Source organism: Mustela nigripes, chromosome 7, assembly GCF_022355385.1.
Source record: "Mustela nigripes isolate SB6536 chromosome 7, MUSNIG.SB6536, whole genome shotgun sequence".
NCBI lineage: Eukaryota > Metazoa > Chordata > Mammalia > Carnivora > Mustelidae > Mustela > Mustela nigripes.
In genome coordinates this window covers 19,752,956-19,774,569 of record NC_081563.1, presented here as the reverse complement: position 1 = coordinate 19,774,569, position 21,614 = coordinate 19,752,956, and the positions used below count along the sequence as shown (strand labels likewise).

At 37.2% G+C, this 21,614-nt stretch overlaps 1 protein-coding gene across 1 annotated transcript in view; it reads right to left on the bottom strand.

The window, feature by feature from the left end:
* Window positions 1-759: 759 nt before the first annotated feature.
* The window catches only part of RAB10 (RAB10, member RAS oncogene family), an 85,626-nt gene continuing 64,771 nt past the window's right edge, over window positions 760-21,614 (bottom strand). The window contains exons 3-6 of the mRNA XM_059405280.1: window positions 14,414-14,552; window positions 8,459-8,548; window positions 7,833-7,934; window positions 760-3,257 (exon numbers count right to left, since the gene is read on the bottom strand). Of these exons, the coding sequence (XP_059261263.1) occupies window positions 3,174-3,257; window positions 7,833-7,934; window positions 8,459-8,548; window positions 14,414-14,552 (415 nt within the window). The 3' untranslated portion in view covers window positions 760-3,173. The remainder of the gene's footprint in view (window positions 3,258-7,832; window positions 7,935-8,458; window positions 8,549-14,413; window positions 14,553-21,614) is intronic.

The window sequence follows — 21,614 nt, the reverse complement described above, 5'->3', positions numbered from 1 at the left end:
TTTTATCTCTATTGACTAATAATGTCCTCACATGGGATTAAGCTTTTCTTTATATAAAACAAAGCTGTTTTAATATAAAACTTTATATATGAAGTTTCTTTATATAAAACAAAGCTTTTGGGGCAAAGGGGTGGCTCAGTAGGTTAAGCCTCTGCCTTAGGCTCAGGTCATGATCCAGGGGGGTCCTGGAATCGAGCCCCTAATCGGGCTCCCTGCTCAGGGCGGGCGGGGGGGAGGGGGAGTCTGGTTCTCCCTCTGCTCCCCATTCATGCTCTCTTTCAATCTCTCGCAAATAAATAAAATCTTTCCAAAAAAAGACAAAAAAAACAAACAAATCTGGAAATACTTTTTTCAGATAAGCGGATGGTCACTGCTAAAACAAGCATTCACCTCCGGGCTGGGAGCCTGCCTTGGGGCCCCAGGGTCATCAGCTGTGTTCAGAGCAGCTGGCCTTTGGCACATTCTAGCATTGTGGGCTGGGGAATGACTGACTGGTGTCTCTTTTGACACCAAGATGATTCTGCTTAGATTTCCATTTTTTATATAGTTTCTTACCAAAGATAGTTCTTGACACTGCTTTCTGTTTCCCCTATGCTGAGAAAGTTACTTCCCTTCTATTTCTGCTCCTCTAATGTCCAGCTTGCTATTTTGCATGGTCTTCAGAGGTGATCCTCCATCTTCAACTCCATAAATAAATGAAAACCAAGCCACACAGTTGGAAATCAAGTTTTGTTTTTATATGAACAGAAGTAGACCATCTAGAAATATTTCAGTTTATTTAAATTGTTAAGTAGAATATGAAACCGAATTTGTAGCTAGTACCAGAGAATGGACTTAACTGTTTGGTGTTTAATGAGAACAGCTTCTACACAGGATCCCAAGAGACTTACAGAAAAAGGGGCAAAGCCCTAATATTAAGCAAATAAAACTCATGTTTCAAACAGGTTATACAAAAATTGATTTATACTCCATTTCCCTTTTTTTTTGATATTTAGAAAGTGCAGATTTAACAAAAGGTAGCCATATCCTTTCTATGTACAATGCCGATTATAATTATGCAAACAAAACTGTCAGTCTTTTTTTTTTTACCCAAAAATCCCAGTGTTTAGCTCTCAAACCTTAAGTCACTGAATTGAATAAGGATTAAAGAGGGTTAAAAATAAAAAAGCTATTGCCACATTCCAGACGGAGGAAAGCAACACGTACATTAAAATTAATCTAACAATAGTAGGTTTAACCTATAACTTTTCAAGAAGCTTAACATCATTTCATTATTATTTTTAGTGGAAAATTAGGGATTATTTGGCAATGCTGCTTTTACTAGTAAACAATGATAAAGTCAAGTGAAGGAAAAACCTAAGAACAACAACCAGTGAGGCATATAAAATTTTCAGGGCACTATCTGAAAAATTCATGGATGTTTACAGCAGATACGTCCCTATGCTGTTAATGTGAGCCAAGAGGGCATTAAAATGCTATCCACGACACACAGAGACTTTTCAATGGAAGCTGCTGTCCTAAACTCAGCCTCTGTGAGAAATGAATCATGCTATTCACAATTATTTCAACAAAGGTATCATCTTAGGATGCTAGCAGCGTAGCAAACTTAACTTACCCTATCCTGATGATAAGCCATGAAGCAAAACTAGGAAAATGAAGTGAAAAAAGGACAAGGTTAGAGACAGCTGGAGATCTTATCTGTACACGAAAAGCCTTTTGTTGTCCTTTTCCCAAATCCATGGTAATACACATTTTCCAAAGGGATGTGAAGTCAGGACTTAAAATTAATAATATTCTAAAGTATTTATAATCTTAAGGTAAAGACAACCTAACACTGAAAAAGTGTTCTTCAAAGGCCAAATCTCAGTATATTTGGCAAACATGTTAATAAATTTTACTCCTCCTTCCCACCATTTAAAACAAAACCAAAATCAAAAACAACCAAACCTTTACTGGGCTACCAAGCTGCTAGAGGAGTTGCCAGAATGGAGACTACTCAAATTTCGGTTACGAGATTTATTCTAGGAAAGTGAACAGGCTATACACCTAATTAGAAAGACAAACCACAACACCCTCCAAACACTAGTGCATGCAATTAACTCTTCCATTTCATAAACTCAGTGGATAGAAAGGGAACAAAGAGGGAAGGAGAAGAGCATGAAGTAAAAGAGCGAATGGAGGAATCTGGGGCCGAAGTTTGAGGAGAGAGAGAAAATGAGGGGAAGACGTTTGATAGTAGGAGGCAGTTAGAATTTATCTTTCAGTTTACTTAGCGAGTTAAGTCAGTACTTTATGTTAAACTCGAAAAACCTACTAGTTTGCCCCTTTCGTTTTTAAATAACTCATACCATTGGGTGGTGGGGGAGGGAGAAGCAAAGAAAGCAGCATGCAGGCAGAGAGACACAAGGAAAAAGTGGCCCAAGAGAAGAACTGGTGGCAGGAATAGTTTTAAATATCAAGGCCACTTAAAATTAAGACTCAGCAAACCAAAGCTATCATTTCTGCATTACCCTTTGTCCTCAAGTAACTACTTTGAAAATTACAGCCAAGCAAACCACAAACATTTTAATGGTTTATGTCTGGATGATATGTATGTCTCCTGCACATGCTTCCACCAAAACAAACAAACAAACAAAGGAAAAAACCAAAGAAATTCCTTTCCACATAAGGCACAGGACAAAATTAATCCCATTTACATATTCAAGGCGAAAATGAGTGTTTTCCTGGCTTTTGTTTCTTTTGCTATCACATGTCTATAGATTATAGGGACTCAAGCACATTATCCAGGACAGAAAATTCCACTGTTGTACAAAATAAAATTGTTAATTCTAACTTTTATTCTTATACAATTTGCAGAATAAAGTTGAAATGATTGCTATAGGTTTTAATGTTGATAAGAAGAACTGGACTATAATACAACTGAAATGCAGTGGTGAGCTGAGCAAGTACATTTAAAAATGAAGTCACAGACATGATTTTTCTATACATTTTCTTGTTTGAAGAAAATTATAAAGTCAGCAAGCAGTCACGGATGAAAGAACAAATGAAACGGGGGGACTGGAGAGTTAAGATGAGGAACAAAAATATCTGTTTAGAGTTAAAAATGGACAGAGTGGTTTATTTTGCAGCAAGAGGAGAAACAGGGCGGTGGATGGCAACTGACGGGAGGACGCTCAGCAACATTTGCTCTTCCAGCCTGTCACGCCGCCTCCACTGCTGATATCTACATTTTCACTGTTGGGCTCTTTTACAGGGGTCTGGAACAAACACACAAGGAAAGCAACCCATGAAAAGCACTGCTATGGCGAAATCAAGATTCAGCAGAAATATTCTCATAAAGGCAACAAAAAGTAACTCCAGTCACACAGGTAGGTTCTCTCTCCCATGCAAAGTAAAGATCTGGAAGCTTTGTTTTCCATCTACATTTTGCCTGCTGACTCCAAGCTGTGAAATGTCTAGAGGCCTCTAGGCATCCCTTGAATAAAGCTTCCAGTATCTTTTCTGCTCTCCCTTGCTATCACTTAGCCCTGACCCCCAGGGGTCTAGTATCTAGTACTTAAAAAGCATTATCAAAAGGTATCTGTATAAAACCAATGTCGGGTCAAGTCTAACCCCAGAGAAGTGAAACTGCCCTTTCTGTCTAGTTACTTGCCTTCTGAGACTGAAGTTTGTAACGCTCTGCCACAGATTTAAAAAGGCAAGCTCAACAGTGATATGCCAACATTAAGTGGAAGAAAAAGGGTAGGGCACAATGTAAATTGTGTAATTCATGGTAAAAATGGATATAGAAAAAAAAAATCAAAAGGAGAGACACCAAATGTTAACAGCAGAAAACCCTTAGATGGTGGGTTTACGAGTGATTTTATTTTTTTCTATGAACAATCCTGTATTTCCCCAGTAACCTAAATATTACTTTTAAAATCAAAAGAATATACTATTTTCAATGGATAACCCATATGGTATATAGGAAAGGAACTTTTTTTTTTTTTTAAACCACTTACATTCAGTGAAGTATACAAATCTTAATTGTGCTTGATGGATTTAGAGTATATAAAGTGAAACTATCAGATCAAACATAGAACATAATACCCTGGGAGGCTCCCCTGTGTCCCTTTCCAGCCAGTACTACCCTCCTAAAGGTAAATAGTACTCTCATTTTGGTCACCAGAGAGTAGTTTCTTTTTCTCTTCTTGACCTTCAAATACATGGAACCATGTTTTATGTCTTCTTTTATGTATTATTCCCTTTACTCAGTATCAATCTGTGAAATTCATCCAGGCTGTTGTGTTAACAGTGGGTCACCAAAAATAAAATTTTAAAAGCTAAGATGTAACTGGGAATGTATTCTCTCAATGAAACAAGATAAAGTTAAGGTAACCCAGGGGGGAACAACTTAAAATATTTTAGAAACTCACATAGCTCAAGAGAAGTCCTACTTAACTCATATGGGTGAAATTTCAACTTGCACTTTGAGCTCACCTACCTTCCCGCACTGCCTGATGGGATTCTTTTCCTTACTGCATGTTAACACTGTAAGTTTTGCATTAAAAAAACTTTGGGTTTTCCTGAGCAACCAACTTTATTCCTACTGCAGATCTTGAGAAAAATAACAGAAGAGAAAGAGCCCCTCAGCATCTATCCCACAGCAAAAGAATATGGTTACCAGGAAACAGTCCTCCTCTGGTAACTTCTAGGTGTGGGTCAGTTCAAAGTACATGGATGTTGAGGGGAAAAAAAAAAAAAAGAAAAGGGTACTTGTAACCAGGGAGGTCACTATATTCCTTAACACCTCACTGTCTATCCTTCTACAATTTAACTTAGATCCTTGAAAGAGACTCTCTGAAAAAATGAATTCTCCCATGCAAAGTAAAACATTTTAAAGCCAAAGTATTAATCAAGTTTATTTCAATATAAATATAAGCCATAGCTAAGAATAAGAAAAGGGCCAATAACTAAAAAAATAAGCAAAGGAATAAAACAAGTTTACAGAAAAGAAAATACAAAAGTGGTTCTTAAAACTATCTTTAAAAATGCTCACCATTTTTAAAGAGCTGCAAATTAAATCTACTTTTTTTTTTTAACCTGTCAGGTTGGGAAAGATCTGAAAGTCTTAGAATCAATTACGTGGCCAGAGTGTGAGGAAACAGACATTCTCATCCACTGCTAGTAGGAATGTAAATGGGTAAAACCCTCATGCCAGCATGTGGCAAGATGTATCAGAATAAAAATGTACATACATGCTCTTTGGCCACTTCTAGGAATCTGTCCTTCATATATTTGCACATAATCCTATGATTGCAAAATGATTTAAATATAAGATTATTCACTGCAGTGCAATTTATGAGATCATAAGGCTAAAACTCACCTGCATGTTCCTCACTGAGAAAAAGGGTTTAATTATAACACATCTACTCATAGGAGTAGCATTCAATTATTTAAAAAGTGGAATTATTTTACTTTACAAACAGATTACAGCAAGTTGCCTTATCTGTTTTTAAAGAAGTTGGTGGGGGGGGGAATTGGTGGGAATAAAAATATATATTTATATTTACTTGTATATTAAAAATTAAGAGCTTAGTTAATTACACTGGTTACCTGTGGGGAATGAATGAGGAGTTGGGGGAATGTGGTGGGAAACTTCTCTGCACTTGCACTCTCTCTATTTTAAAGGTTTGAACCATGAGAATGAATTACCTATTCAAATAATTAAGTTAAAAATGTTTTGAATTGCTTTCATTCTAAAGTTTAATTTTCTTTTACTAAGTCAGGAGAGAAATCATGGCACAGGAAGCTGCTGGTCAGGAAACACTCCTGTATTTCCCACTGTTTGCTGTTTAACTTCTAATTTTACCACATCAAAAAGTTTATGTATGTGTATTGAGAAAAAAATGGGATCCCACATTGGGGCATGCCTACATGGGGAAGACGCAGACCAGACTGAGATCTTTATCAGTGAATGCGTACTTTTTAACCTTTAATATGGTAACAAGGAAGATCTGTCATATCTGGAAGCAAATTTTAAGACTATATAAGCATTCTTTTTTTTAAATGCCAAGATCAGTGAAAAAAATCAAGGGATACAGTGTGGACAGAAAAAAAAATAAAAAACAACGGAGAAAACAAAAAAATCCAGAAAGAGAAAAAACATAAGAGACAAGGGGATTTCAACAGTGTTGTGGTAAATTCTGTGGGTACTGGAATAATCTTTCACTGTGACCTACCAAACTCTGAAATACAAAGTATTCCATTAATTAAAAGAGCATTTTTCTATTCTTGTTATTCCCTTCATTTAATTAAAAATATGAACGTTTTTCCTTGTCCATCTAGTACTTTACTTTTCTATGCTTCGATTTTTATTTTTCACAGGAATATTTTCAAATATAAAAATATAAAAATTCCTCAAGACTTTCCAAGGGGTTTTACCTTTACATACTGTGAAGAATATTTTAAAATTTTTACGTTTTTTTCTTTTTTAACTAAAAAGATACGCTAAGTTTTCTAAACAAAACTATATAAATGTCAGAGTCACTGAGTAATTCCGTTCTATGTCTCCTCCTTACCTCCGTCACCCACTTGGAATACTCACTATTTACATTTGACATAGATCCTTCCAGATCTTTATTTGCTGGACATAACCAAACACATGTGTGCACATGTTAATACACGTGTGTTTGGTACCATACATAATTTAAAAAAGAAGATCAGACTACACGTATTACATCCTAACTTGCTTTTTATTACTCAATATATTATAGATACCGGGATGCTGGCAGACATGGAAGGGTACAACTTTTGTAGTCACTGTGAATAGCAGTATAACTGATGACTTTTTTCTGGTTTGAACACACACTTAGAGTTAGCGGATGACTACATTTCACTATAAAAAATGAAGTTTGATTTCTCTGAAATATCACTAGATTTATATTTGAGATACCATCTCTATTACAGCGTATATTTTACAGATACATGTATTTTTTAATTTGGGGACTGGTTTTTGAAAAAATACTGTTATTTCAATTATAAAAATAGAAAGGTTGCCAGAAGCAAATAATTTTCTCCTATACAATAACTGCTTCTCCATTAGGAGTTGTGTCAGATTTTTTCTGTTTTTATGTGCATTTAAAGATACCATCAACTGAGTGGACAACTCAGGATTTAGAACCAAATCTGGATATTATATCTACTCATTTGAGGAGAACTACGAAAATCAATTCCCAATTTTGCTACAAGCAACTCATATAGGTAAGTATGGGGATTCCCAAGTTAAATTCAGAAAACTAACCCTGAAGTAAAATGAATTCCCTGGGACCATATTTTAGCAATTTTTAAAATATCACAGAGTGAAATGATTGGCTAAATGAAAAATAGGGATGGATTTATTGCATTTATTCACTATATAATATAGACAGGTTCTTTACTGGCATATCTGAGAAATGACTACATAGATAGAAGAAAGTGATTCTGTAGCAGTAACTATTATCTTAAATTTTAAGAAATTATCTATGGAAATACAAAGAATGTCTAAGAGAAGTGAGTCCAAAAGTAAACAGAAGAGCCACAAGAGCAGAGACCCGACAAAAAGCTGAAAAAAAGGAGAATGCAACTGGGGACCTGTGTGGGGACCTGTGTGGGAGCTCAGGACAGTGTTACCACTGACCAGATGTTCCAGATTTCTAATGGCTCACTGCTTCCCCAAGTCCCTACTCCACTTTAGGAGGGTCAGATACTGGTGATGAGTAAACATTTAGGAATAATACCACCCAAATCTAATTTTTATATGTTAATCCAGTACTTCAAAAAAGAATTGTGACACTGGGCACATTGGATCTTACCTTTCGAAGGATATCTTCAGCTAATGTGAGGAAAGCCTTTTCGATGTTTATATTCGCTTTTGCACTAGTCTCAAAAAATCTAATACCATGCTCCCTTGCAATCTAAAATAGAAGCAAAATGTCATCATAAAATTATCAAGCACAGGGTGCCAATTGTTGACTTTAGCATCCTGGAGGAAATAATATTATTCTAAAGGCACAGTCCCTACTAGGTTATATAAAGCAAAGTACTTCAATGGGTCACAATTCAAATGGTCAAGTTCTTTCAAAAATAAATAAGCAAACAAAAGTAATAATAAAAGAATCCTCTCCTCACTTCAGGAGTTTATGTCAAATACTCTAAATGAGGTGCTTAAAGTCTTAAATTACAAAACTGGGGATCACTGATTTGTTATTTTTCCTCTTTGTAGTTTAAATACAGCTAAAGGTACTACTACCAAAGGTCTGATTCTCCTACACCTGTTATATAGGCACTGAAAAAACTCACTCACATGATAACTTGTTTCCCACAGCACTTCTAAAACAATGTGAAGAGCTCAGCACATTCATTACCACTACTAACAATCAAATGTCATGCCATCTTCACAAAGAAAGTACAGTGTATTAGTTTCATTCATAGCTTTTACCTGTTCTCCTTTTCCTTTAGGTACAACTCTTTTATCATCCATATCACATTTGTTTCCTAGTAACATTCTTTCCACATCTTCATTGGCATGCTACAATGGAAGGGAGATTTAATTGACATTTTATCATGACTTATAGCTTAATATTCTCTAAAAATGGCTTTATTATTCTCAATTTTCAGTGTTATTTTTATAATCTGGAAGTTTTATACCATCACCCTGAAATCACCCCATGCAAAAAGCTTATACAAACTCGCAAATTACTTAGGAAAAAAAACACAATTCCTAAGACATAACACTGTCAAATATTATCTTACCCCAACACGAGGCTGTCTAGTTTCTAGATATTCTCATCAAAACTGGAAGATATGGGCAAAAGACCTGAAACAGCAATCTCTTAGGCATAATCGAAATCCAAGCTGGACCATGAGTTCAGATCATGAGTATTACCCTACAGAAGCCTGAATCAAAAATTCTAGAGTTTAAAAAAAAAAAAAAATTCTACAGAGCTCTTAAAATCTCAAGAGGCTATACTGCTAGGGCACAGGAAGATCCCATGCAGAATAATTAGTTAAAAATAAATGTTTGCCCCACTGAAATCCTAACAACATCATCTGCACAAATAGAAAAATCCCTCCCTAAAATTCATTTATAGCTTTGAGGGACCCTGAACAGTAAAAACGATCTTGAAAAAGAAGTACAAAGTTAAAAGATTCATACTTATTTCCTGATTTCAAAACTTACTACAAAGCTGCAATAATCAAAACAGTGTGCTACTGGCATAAAGACATATACATGAATACACCGCATACAGAGCCAAGAAATAATCCCTTGCATGTATGATCAAATGATTTTCAACAAGAGGGCCAAGTCCATTCAATGGAGGAAAGACTAGTCTTTTCAAAAAATGGGTGCTGGGGGTGCCTGGGTGGCTCAGTGGGTTAAGCGGCTGCCTTTGGCTCAGGTCATGATCCCAGGATCCTGGGATCCAGCCTCACATCAGGCTCCCAGCGCAGTGGAGAGCTTACTGCTTACTGCTCTGTCTACTTGCACTCTCTCTATATCAAACTGTCAAATAAGTAAAAATCTTTAAATAAATAAATAAATAAAAGTGGTATTGGGCATACCAGATTTTAACATGGGAAAGAATGAAGCTGGACTCTTAACTTACCACCATATAAAAAAATGAACTCAAAATGGATAAAAAGCCTAAATATAAGACTTAAAACTAAAAAACTCAGAAAATACAGGAGAAAAATTTTATGACATCCGATTTGGCAATGGTATCTTGGATATGATACCAAAAAGTACAGGCAACAAAAGAAAAAAAGGCAAATTATACTTCATCAAAATTAAAAAACTTTTATGTGTCAAAGGTCACCATCAGAGTGAAAAGACAACCAACCCCTGGAATAAGAAAAATCATCCATCTTTGGCCCAACACTCCTTTCCCTGAATGTCTCTAAGCCAAGGTAGTTAAATTCTCTAGAGAACAAAGTACTTTGAGATTTGTCTTAGATTTGAATCGATTACATTCTTTCCACTAGCCCTATCCTTTTCTGAGTATCTTTTACTCACTCATTTCTTCAGATCTCAGCTTAAAAGTCATTCCTCATATCAAAATCTGTTTGACTATTCTGGGTCCCATGCCTGCACCTCCATATGAATTTTAAGATCAGCCTGTCAATTTCTCCCAGCCACGCCCTCACCTCCCCCACAAGCCCCAAGCCAGCAGCTGGGATTTTAATAGGATTACACTGAAACTGCAGATCACTTTGGCTAATGCTGCCATTTTAAAAATATGAAAACTTCAATTAATAAACATGGGATGTCTTTTCAATTACATTGATCTTTAATGTCTTTTGACATTTTGTGGTTATTAGTATGTAAGTTCTGAATATCTTTGGCTAAATTTTTCATAACTAGTTTTTCTTCTTTTTGATGCTACTGCAAATGGAAATATATACACACATATACACACACACAATTTTTAAAAAAGAAATTGTTTATTTGACAGAGAGACAGCAAGAGAAAGAATACAAGTAGGGGGGAGTGGGAGAGGGAGAAGCAGGCTTCCCGCTGAGCAAGGAGCCTGATGCAGGGCTCGATCCCAGGATACTGGGATCATGACTTGAGCTGAAGGCAGCTGCTTAACGACTGAGCCACCCAGGCGCCCCTGGAACTTTTTCTTAATTTCATTTTTTGATTATTTGCTGCTAGTGTATAGAAATACAAGTGATTGGGGTGCCTGGGTGGCTCAGTGGGTTAAAGCCTCTGCCTTCGGCTCAGGTCATGATCCCAGGGTCCTGGGATCGAGCCCCGCATCGGGCTCTCTGCTCAGTGGGGAGCCTGCTTCCTTTCCTCCTCTCTCTCTGCCTGCCTCTCTGCCTACTTGTGATCTGTCTGTCAAATAAATAAATAAAAAAATATTAAAAAAAAAAAAAAGAAATACAAGTGATTTATGTGTATTGATCTTGTATCCTCCAAGTTTACTGAACTTGTTCACCAGTTCTAACAGTTTTTTGTGTGTGTGTGTGTATGTTCCTTAGAATTTTTTCTCTCTCTCTCTCTATTTTTTTTAAGATTTTATTTCTTTGACGGGGTGCCTGGGTGGCTTAGTCAGTTAAGCATCTGTCTTCAGCTCAGGTCATGATCCCAGAGTCCTGGGATTAAGCCCCAGATTGGGGTCCCTACTCAGTGGGGAATGTGCTTCTCCTTCTCTCTCTGCATGCTACTCCCCCTACTTGTGCTAATAAATAAATAAGATCTTAAAAGAAAGATTTTATTGAGGGGTGGGGCAAAGAGCACAAGTAGGGGGTCGGGCAGAGGAAAGCAGGCTCCCGCCAAGCTGGAAGCCACCCAATGTGGGGCTTGATCCTAGGACCCCATGATCTTGACCTAAACCATAGGCAGATGTTTAATCAACCAAGCCACCCAGGAACCACTCCTTAGGATTTTCTATATACAAAATCTCATTATTTACAAATACAGTTTTCCCTCTCAATCTGGGTTTCCTCCTTTTCTTTGCCTAAATGCCCTGGCTAGAACTTCTACTAAAATTCTGAACAGTAATGGCATACTTCTCATTTTCTTGATCACAGAGACAGGTATGCTTGTTAGCTGTAGGATTTTCACAGATGTCCTTTGCTAGGCTAAGGATGTTCTATTTCTAGTTTGAAAGGGTGTTGGGTTTGTCAAAATTTTTCCTGTGTCTGATGGCAAGATCATACAGTTTCTATCTTTTATCAAGATGGTGTATTACACAGGGTGCCTGGGCGGCTCAGTTGGTTAAGTGTCTGCCTTCAGCTCAGGTCACGATCCCAGCGTCCTGGGATGGAGCCCCAAGTCGGGCTCCCTGCTCAGCAGGAAGTCTGCTTCTCCCTCTTCCTTTGCCTGCTTGTGCTTATGTACACACTCTCTGTCAAATTAATACATAAAATATTCAATTTAAAAAAACCATGTATTACAGGGATGCCTGGATGGCTCAGTTGGTTAAGTGTCTGCCTTTCACTCTGGTTGGATCTCAGCAGCCTGGGATCCAGCCCCGACTCAAGCTCCCCACCCAGCAAGGAGTCTGCTTCTCCCCTCTCCCTCTGCCCTTCCCCACTTGGGTCATTCTCCCTCTCTCAAATAAATAAATAAAATCTTAAAAAAAAAAAACCAAAAACATTAAAAGATGGTGTATTACACTGATTTCTTATATTGAACTACCCTTGCATTCCTAGGTAAATTCCTCTTGATCAACAATATATAATCCTTTTAAAATGTTGCTGGATTAATTTGGCTTTTTTTCATTTTGTTCAAGCTTTAACTTCAAAAACAAAGTGAAAATTAGGCAACACCAATCTCTTGTATGCCAGAAAAACACATTTTCTTTCTTTTTTTTTTTAAGATTTTATTTATTTATTTGACAGATCACAAGTAGGCAGAGAGGCAGGCAGAGAGGCGTGAGGGAAGCAGGCTCCCCGCTGAGAAAAGGACAGACGTGGGGCTTGATCCCAGGACCAAGATCATGACCTGAGCCAAAGGCTTAACCCACTGAGCCACCCAGGCACCCCACATATTTTCTTTTTAGTGGCTGAGTTTTATGTATCTTAATTCTCATGTTGGGAAACTAAAGCCACCCACCTATGACGTGCATAAGGCTGTAACAGAAATAAAGAACGAATTTGGCCTTGGTGCCCTGGCACAGTACTCCTAATTTCCTGAGTGAAAGACTGTCTTTTGTTGTTTGTAACAGAGCCCTTTCTACCTACCTAAGTTTATGCTAATGAAGAACTTGGGCAGAGTGGTGGCCTATAGAGTTTCACAATGGAAATCAGTCACTAGAAAATCCAAACATGTGATTAAAGAATTGAAACTTTCAAGGGGCACCTGGGTGGCTCAGATTGTTAAGGATCTGCCTTTGGCTCAAGTCATGATCTCCAGGTCCTGGGATCAAGCCCAACGTCAGGCTTCCTGCTCAGAGGGGAGTCTGCTTCTCCTACCCCTGCTTGTGATCTCTTGCTCACTCTCTTTCTCTACCCCACCTCAAATAAAAAATAAAAAAAGATTTGGAACTTTCAGCCACTCCCCTACCTCCCATGAGGTAAAGAGGGCTAGAGATGAAGTTAAATCACCAGAGGCCAATGATTTAACTAACCATACATATGCAGTAAAACCTGAATCAAAACTCCGAAACAATGAAGTCAGGGGACCTCTTCCAGGTTGGTGAACATATCAAAATGCCCAGAGGGTGATTATGTCTAGAGATGGCATGGAAGTTCTGTGTTCCCCAACCCCCATACCTTCCCTGTACATCTCTTCCATTTAGCTGTTCCTGCATCCTTTATAATAAAATTATAAATGTAAATAAAACACTTTCCTGAGTTCTAGGAGTCATTACAGCCAACAACTGAACCTGAAAGTCCTGGGGGCCCTGGGACCCCCTCAAATTTGTAGCGAAGTCAGAGAGAAGTGAAGGTAACTGAAGGGAACCAGGACTTAACATCTGAAGGAAGGGCAGTCCTTCAACTTGGGAGAGTCTGACACTAAGGTTGGGCAGTTAGCATCAGAATAGGACTGAATTGTAGGACATCCAGTACATGTCAGAGAATTTGGAAAACTGCTGTTGTTGAAACAACAATGCACAGTCTATCAATTGCTCCTACTACATGTGCTACTTAGCTGAATCATAAAATAAAGGCTAAGGAAATCCAAAATGGCGCCTTGTTTAAAAAAATCTGTGTATTATTAACTGATTATTAGATATTAACAGGCTTCTCTTTGAAGATTTATTGCAGTGACGGAAAAGTCAGTAATAAGCTGTCAAGACTGCTACCACTGAGATCTTGCATCTAATACTTGGTCTTCTAGCCAAAAGTGCTTTAAGGAGTTAGTTAGTCTTAAGGAAATCAATGCCCAGAAGGCTGCAATAAGACATGAAAAATAATTTCAACAAGAAGCCACCTATACTGCAGAACAGAAAAAGACTGGCTTTGACACATATTTTACCTTATAAAAACTGACATCTTCTCAGGCAATGATACAACACTATTTTCGTTAGGTTTTTACCACATTACTACTCTGTATCTTTCAAAATTTCTAGAAGTAATATAACGTTTCTGTTGTTTTAAATTACTACTGAAAAATTTAGTAATTTATTCATTCAATAAAAATTCATTGAGAAAGAATTTGTTTACAGAGAGGTGTGTAAAACCACTAGTAGCTTCTACATGGGGCCATCTTTAAAAGATGGATGTATAAAGTTTTTGGGTAAGTTAGTAATTGCCTTGGATGGGGTTCTAGATAGACTTACCCACATATTTAAGAGAAAGGCAGATTAACATTAACCTTTAAGAAGTAGAAATAACACAGTAATAATGATAGTACATTATACCCTAAACATCCTTTAGAATTATTCTTAACTAAACTCAAAAATGTGTCTTTATAAAGAGTTTATACAATTTCTAGTCTTACCTCATCTATGTTTCTAAGCCATTTGCTGATGTTTTCAAAACTTTTACCATTGGTGATGTCATATACTAGCATGATACCCATTGCTCCTCTGTAGTAGGAGGTTGTGATGGTATGAAATCGTTCCTGGCCTGCCGTATCCCTGAAATAAACAGCAATAATTTATATTGAGCATTTTGATATTACGACATTCTAGATAAATGAAGGGCAAAACAGTCAAATGGTTTGGTAAGATTAACATTAAATCCACTATACACTACAAAGCAAAACAGTACCATCACCCATTTAATTCTTAAATGGTAAATAATTATAGTTTATTCATAAGAATATATATATGTGTGTGTAACTTTTTTTAGTCAAAGGAAATTCATGACTACCTATAGTGGGTGAAAATCTGGAAGGGAAAACCACAGAAAAATGACACAGAAAAGTCTTGGCAGTTATTTTAGAATGAACACCAGCAAGTGTGATAAAAACTCTTAAAATTCATTTTATTCAGTGATCTTGTTCTATAACATATCACAAAAGTCTGCGGAATGTTTAGAACATTAAAGGATTAAGCCATAGTACAGCTACATTTACCTTTAGGATCACTTACAAAATGTTGTAAAGATAACCTCATTTTTAGGTAACAAGATGGAAATATGTAAATAGTATTTTTTTAATTTCTTCATGCCAAAGATCTAAGATATAGATTTTGCTCCTGTAATTTCCCCCTTGTTTGCATCACTAATTTCGTCCTTTTATGAATCATTCTCATCAGAATACATACATGTTTTAGTATCCCCTATTCTAAAAGAGCAAAATTAAAACAAAAAAATCCCATTCTCAACACTATACCCCTCCAACTAACATCCCATTTCTATGTTCACCTCCCCAGCAAGCTTTCTTTTTAAAACTTTATTTTAAAATAATTATAGCCTCACAGGAAGCTACAAAAATAGTACAAAGTCTTTGTATCCTTCACCCAGTTCTCCCCAATGGTAACATCTTACACCATCTTACAAAAGCAAAACCAGGAAATTTACATTGGTACAATCGAGGAACTTATTTAAAGTCTACTTTTTTTTTTAAACGTACATTTGTATGTGTTTGTGGGTACACACGCACACATGTATGTAGTTCTCTGCAATTTTATCAGATGTACTGGCCTGTATAATAACCACCACAAACACGATAGAAAACTCATCTTCTTTAGTCCCTATACCCTGGTCAATAATCTGTTCTCCACATCTATGATTTTGCCATTTTCAGAATGCTATATAATGGAATCATGTTATATTATATACAACCTTTTGAAATGGTCATCTTTCACTTCTTTCACCATGACTTCCTGAGATCCATCAAAGTTGCTGCACCTAATACTAGTCTGTTCCATTTTATTGCTGAATAGTATTCCATTGTATGGACATACCACAATCTGTTTATTCACTCACCTGTGGAAAGAGACTGGATTGTTTCCAGTTTTTGGCCATCACAAATAAAGTTGCTATGAATATTTATGTACAAGTTCCTGTGTGTACCTAAGTTTTCATTTCTTCTGGATGAATATCCAGGAATCTTACTGCTGACCCACATGGTATGTTTACATTTATAAGAAACCAGGCATGGGAATGCAAGCTGGTGCAACCACTCTGGAAAACAACATGGAGGTTCCTCAAAATGTTGAAAATAGAACTGCCCTATGACCCAGCAATTGTACTACTGGGTATTTACCCTAAAGATACAAATGTAGTGATCCAAAGGGGCACTTGCACCCGAATGTTTATAGCAGCAACGTTCACAATAGCCAAACTATGGAAAGAACCTAGATGTCCATCAACAGATGAATGGATCAAGAAGATGTGGTATATATACACAATGGAATACTGTGCAGCCATCAAAAGAAATGAAATCTTGCCATTTGCGACAACATGGATGGAACTAGAGCTTAGATTTTATTTATTTATTTGACAGACAGAGATCACAAGTAGGCAGAAAGGCAGGCCGAGAGAGGAGGAAGCAGGCTCCCTGCTGAGCAGAGAGCCTGATGCGGGGCTCCATCCCAGGACCCTGGGATCATGACCTGAGCCGAAGGCAGAGGCTTTAACCCACTGAGCCACCCAGGCGCCCCTGATTTTACATTTTATATTTAAACTGATGATACAGGGCACCTGGGTGGCTCAATTGGTCAACCATCTGCCTCTGGCTCAGGTCATGATCCCAGGGTTCTGGGATCGAGCCCCACACCAGGCTCCCTGCTCAGCTAGAAGCCTGCTTCTCCCTCTCCCTCTGCCTGCCACTACCCCTGCTTGTGCTTTCTCTCTGTCAAATAAATAAATAAAATCTTTAAAAAATAAAGGATGAATGAATGAACAAATGAACTGATAATACATTCTGAGTTAATTTTTGTACAGGGTGTGAATTTTGAGAGGTTCATGTTTTTACTTATGGAAGTCCAACTACTCTAGCATCATTTGTTGAAAATGTTGAAGAAATACCCTTTCTTCGTGGAGTTGCTTTTGCACCTTTGATAAAAATTAATCAACCATAACCCAATCTAATTCTGGGTTTTTCTTTCTGTTCCAATGATCTATGTGTCTATGTCTCTCCCAAAACCATACTGTGTTGATTACTATAGCTAAATAAAGTCTTAAAACCAGAGAGCTTCCTCCCACATATTTTTATCAGTTTTTTTTAAGCTATGTAGCCTTTGCATATAAGTTGTTGTTGCTGTTTTTATGTAGGCTCCATGCCCACTGTGGAGTCCAATGTGGGGCTTGAACTCCTCAGATCAAGACCCGAGCTGAGATCAAGAGTCAGATGTCTAACCAGCTGAGCTACTCAAGCAACCCTCAATATAAAGTTTAAAACCACCTTGTCTGTATCTACAATAAAATCTCCCCAGCAAACTTCTTTAAAGAGTTCTCTAATTTCTGTCTTCCCAAATTCATTTCTCAACCAATTCTAATCTGACTACTGCTACTACTATTCTACCAAGACTGCTCTTCTTCAAAGGGTCTCCAATAACTTCTGATAGCTAAATCCAGGATTTAGTTCCTTTTTATATATTTTAATCATTCATCAGGATGCCATAAAATTGACCACTTTCTCTTCTTGAAACATTTTATTCTCATGGATTTTCTGAAACCACATGTTTCTGCTCTTAGTTCTATGGCACTGACTGGTCATTTTCAGTAACTTTGGCTGGCATTCTAACATTCATATATATAGGAAATGACATTCTCTACACAGTAGCCAGAGTGTTCTTCTTTAAATATGTGTCTGATCATAACGTCTTCTGCTTAAACCTTCCAATAGCTTCAATGGGGAAAGATTAAGGTTTTTTCTAACAAACAGTGCTAAAACAACTGGTTATCTCCATGCAAATGATGAAGTTGGACCCCTACCCTCATACTGCAGAAATAAATAAAAATTAATTCAAAACAGATCTAAGGCCAGAATATAAGAGTCAAAACTATAAAACTCTTAGAAGAAAATATGAGAAGGATGCTCAACATCATTAGTCATTAGGGAACTGTAAGTCAAAATCACTTCATACACCCTAGGATGGCTATAAGCAAAAAACCAAACAATAAAGGATGTAGAGAAATTGGAATCTTCAAGCATAGTTGGTATAAATGTAAACTGATGCTGCCACTGTGGAAATAGTCTGGCAGTTCCTCAAAATGTTAAACATACAGCTACCATATGATCCTGCAATTCTACTTCCTGGTATATAACCAAGAGAAATGAAAACATATGCCCAATACAGAGATTCATACATGAATGCTCATAACAACATTATTCACGATAGCCAAAAAGTAGAAACCACTTAAATGCCCATCAACTGACGGATGGATAAATAAAATGTGGTATTGTCATATGACAGAATATTATTCAGCGATAAAACAGAATGAAGTACTGATATCTGCTACAACCTTGGTGAGCCCTGATAATGTTAAGTGAGAAAAATAAGACACAAAAGATCAAATAATGTATGATTCCATTTATATGAAATGCCCAGAATAGGAAAATCTACATAGGCATAAAGTATATTAGTGGCTGCCCTGGCTAAGGCGTTTGGTCAGGACGGGGAGGGGTTGCTAGAGTAGAGTCGCAAAAAAAAAAAAAGAGTATGGAGTTTCTTTTTGGGAATATAAACATGTTCAAAAATTATGATGATGGTAAATATATATACCTTGTAAATACACTAAAGAACTAGCTTTATACTTTAAACGGCTGAACTACAGTGTATGAATTAGATCTCACCACAAAACAGAGATTACTAGGCTTAAAAAAAAAAAAAAAGCACAAAATTTCCAATTCATTATAACCAGAACCAATTCCAAAATCCTTACCTTGAGGTTTACAAGTGCTATAGGACTTGTTCTTTACTCCAGCCCCCCAAATTTTGAGGCAGTCCTTTCCCTGACAACTAAATTCATGTTTTTGTTTTTTTTTTTTAATGTCCCCAAATTTGCAAATTTGTTTTCACTTGACAGCCTCTGCACTAGCTGTTGCCATAGCCTGCCTGTACATGACTGGCTCCTCATGTTCACGTTTTAACCATCACCTTAACAATGAAGACTTCTCTGACCACCCAATTTAAATAGTCATCCAGTCTCTCTCCGTTCCATATCCCCAATTCTCTGTATAACACTTACTATAGATTTATTTACTGTTTATCTCCCATGTCCTCCAAAATTAAAGTTCCATCAAAGATCTATCTGTCTTGTTTACTGCAAAACCCATTTAATCTACAAGTCTAATAAGCATTCAAATGTTAATAAGTCAGTATTTCAGAATATTACCTTGCAGATTCTATATTATTTTATATAGCAAGGAACTTCAATTCATTAAATGACCCTTAAAAACATGTTTTAAAAACAATGCTTCTGGGACACCTGGGAGGCTCAGTTGGTTAAGCTGCTGCCTTCGGCTCAGGTCATGATCCCAGGGTCCTAGGATAGAGTCCTGCATCGGGCTCTTTGCTCAGCAGGGAGCCTGCTTCTCTCTCTGCCTCTGCCTGCCACTCTGCCTGCTTGTGCGTGCTCTCTCTCTCTCTCTCTCTGAGAAATAAATAAATAAATAAATAAAATCTTTTAGAAAAATTCTTAAAATCTTAAAAAAAAAATTAGGATTCTATGCCTAAATATATATGTAGCCAGAAATAAAAGAACTACCAATACATCAATATTCTCTACATTCAATCCTGGTGTACAATCACCATGTTCATACATCTGCCCTCTATCCATCTGTCCATCAATTCAAATACTGTGCTAGGCATTATACAAGAAAAAATATAGAACAGGCATTATACAAGAAAAAATATAGAACATGGGGGTTTGGAGTCAGATCCAAGTTTATCCTCAGATTCCAATCCTTCCTGGTGGGTGACCTTAAAGGTATGTAACCTCTCTGAATCTTCTTCATTCACAGCTTGAAGAAATAACTAAAGTAAAATTCCATAATTTATTTGTGTGTGTTATAAATAAGCTCAAAGCAATCTGTAGTATAAAAATATGCAAAGATGCAATAATGTCATTTTGAGATTCAAAATTTGTGTTTTCAAGATGTCCTAAGTCAAAAACCATCTCTGCAGATGCTCTTTCAAGTTAGTACCTGCTGGCGTTTAAGCTGTACTCAAAGCTGTTTCACAAGAAATCCCTGGCTTTGCCTGAAGCCTATATCCAAATAAATGTAAAATAAAATGATTTTTTTATTTAGCCAAGTTAAAAGATGATCTGGTTGGATTTTTCAACTTTTGTAAGAGAACTTCAGCCTTGTCACTTGCCCGTCTCATCTCAAAGTACACAGATCTATCCTTTACAATAATGTAGAGTCCTATTTATTCATTCTGTAACTATTTATTGAACCAACAGTACATGCCAGACACTATTCTAGGCACCAGAGAGAAAGCTGTAAACAGAAAAAAAAACAAAAAAACAAAACAAAAAACCTCCTGCCTCAACGAAGTTTTATATCCTACTAGGGATAAAACAACAACAACAAAAAAATCGTAATTTCTAGAACTACGTATCTTCAGAGGGTGAAAAGTACCAAGAACACAAAAAGTAAAGAGACTAGGGGCTGATGTAGGGGATTGTGCAAACAAGGAAAATTGTAAACAGAGTGGTGAGGGAAGGCCTCAGTGAGAAGGTGAAGGCAATATGGAAGTCCTTGGGAGTAACAATGTTCCGAGAAGAGGGAAGGTTTAAAGGTCCTGACCCATGGTTGAGGAATAATAACGAGGTCAGCAGGACTTCAACTTTCCTTCTGAGTAAGATGAGAAGTCTACTAAAGGGTTTTACAAAAAGAAGTAACTTAACCTGGGCTTCAAAAGAATCACTCTATTTACTGTTGAAAATGGGTGTGGAGAAGAAGAGTTAGGCGGTAATACAATACCAAAAAACTGCCACCAGAACTGTCATTTTTTTTTTCCGTCTCTTTTTTTTTTTTTTTTTTTAAGATTTTATTTATTTATTTGACAGAGAGATCACAAGTAGGCAGAGAGGCAGGTCGGGGGACTGGGGAGAAGCTGAGCAGGGAGCCTGATGCAGGGCTTGATCCCAGGACCCTGCGACCATGACCAAAGCTGAAGGCAGAGGCTTAAACCCACTGAGCCACCCAGGAGCCCCCAGAACTGTCATTTAGGAAAAACCATCTAAGGGACCTGACTCAGTGGTTAAGCATCTGCCTTCCGCTCAGGTCATGATCAAACGGTCCTGGGATCAAGTCCTACTTTGGGCTCCCTGCTCAGCAGGAAGCCTGCTTCTCCCTCTCCCACTCTTCCTGCTTGTGTTTCCTCTCTCGAAGTCTTTCTCTCTGTCAAATAAAGAAATAAAATCTTTAATAAAAAGAAAAGAAAAGAAAAACTATCTAAGAGACATGCTATCAGTTCTTCCAGGTTGTATCCTTAAGATAAGTTAGATTACTAAAGGCTACACACACATATTTCTATCTATATACTTATTTACATTCTTAGACCAGAATTTTTATCATCATTACCTTTAATAGGTTAATTTATTGAAAATCACAAGAAGAGGGGCACCTGGGTGGCTCAGTCATTAAGCCTCTGCCTTCGGCTCAGGTCATGATTCCAGAGTCCTGGGATCAAGCCCCACATCGGGCTCCCTGCTCAGCGGGAAGCCTGCTTCTTCCTCTCCCGCTCCCCGTACTTGTATTCCCTCTCTCACTCAAATAAATAATTTTTTTTTTAAAT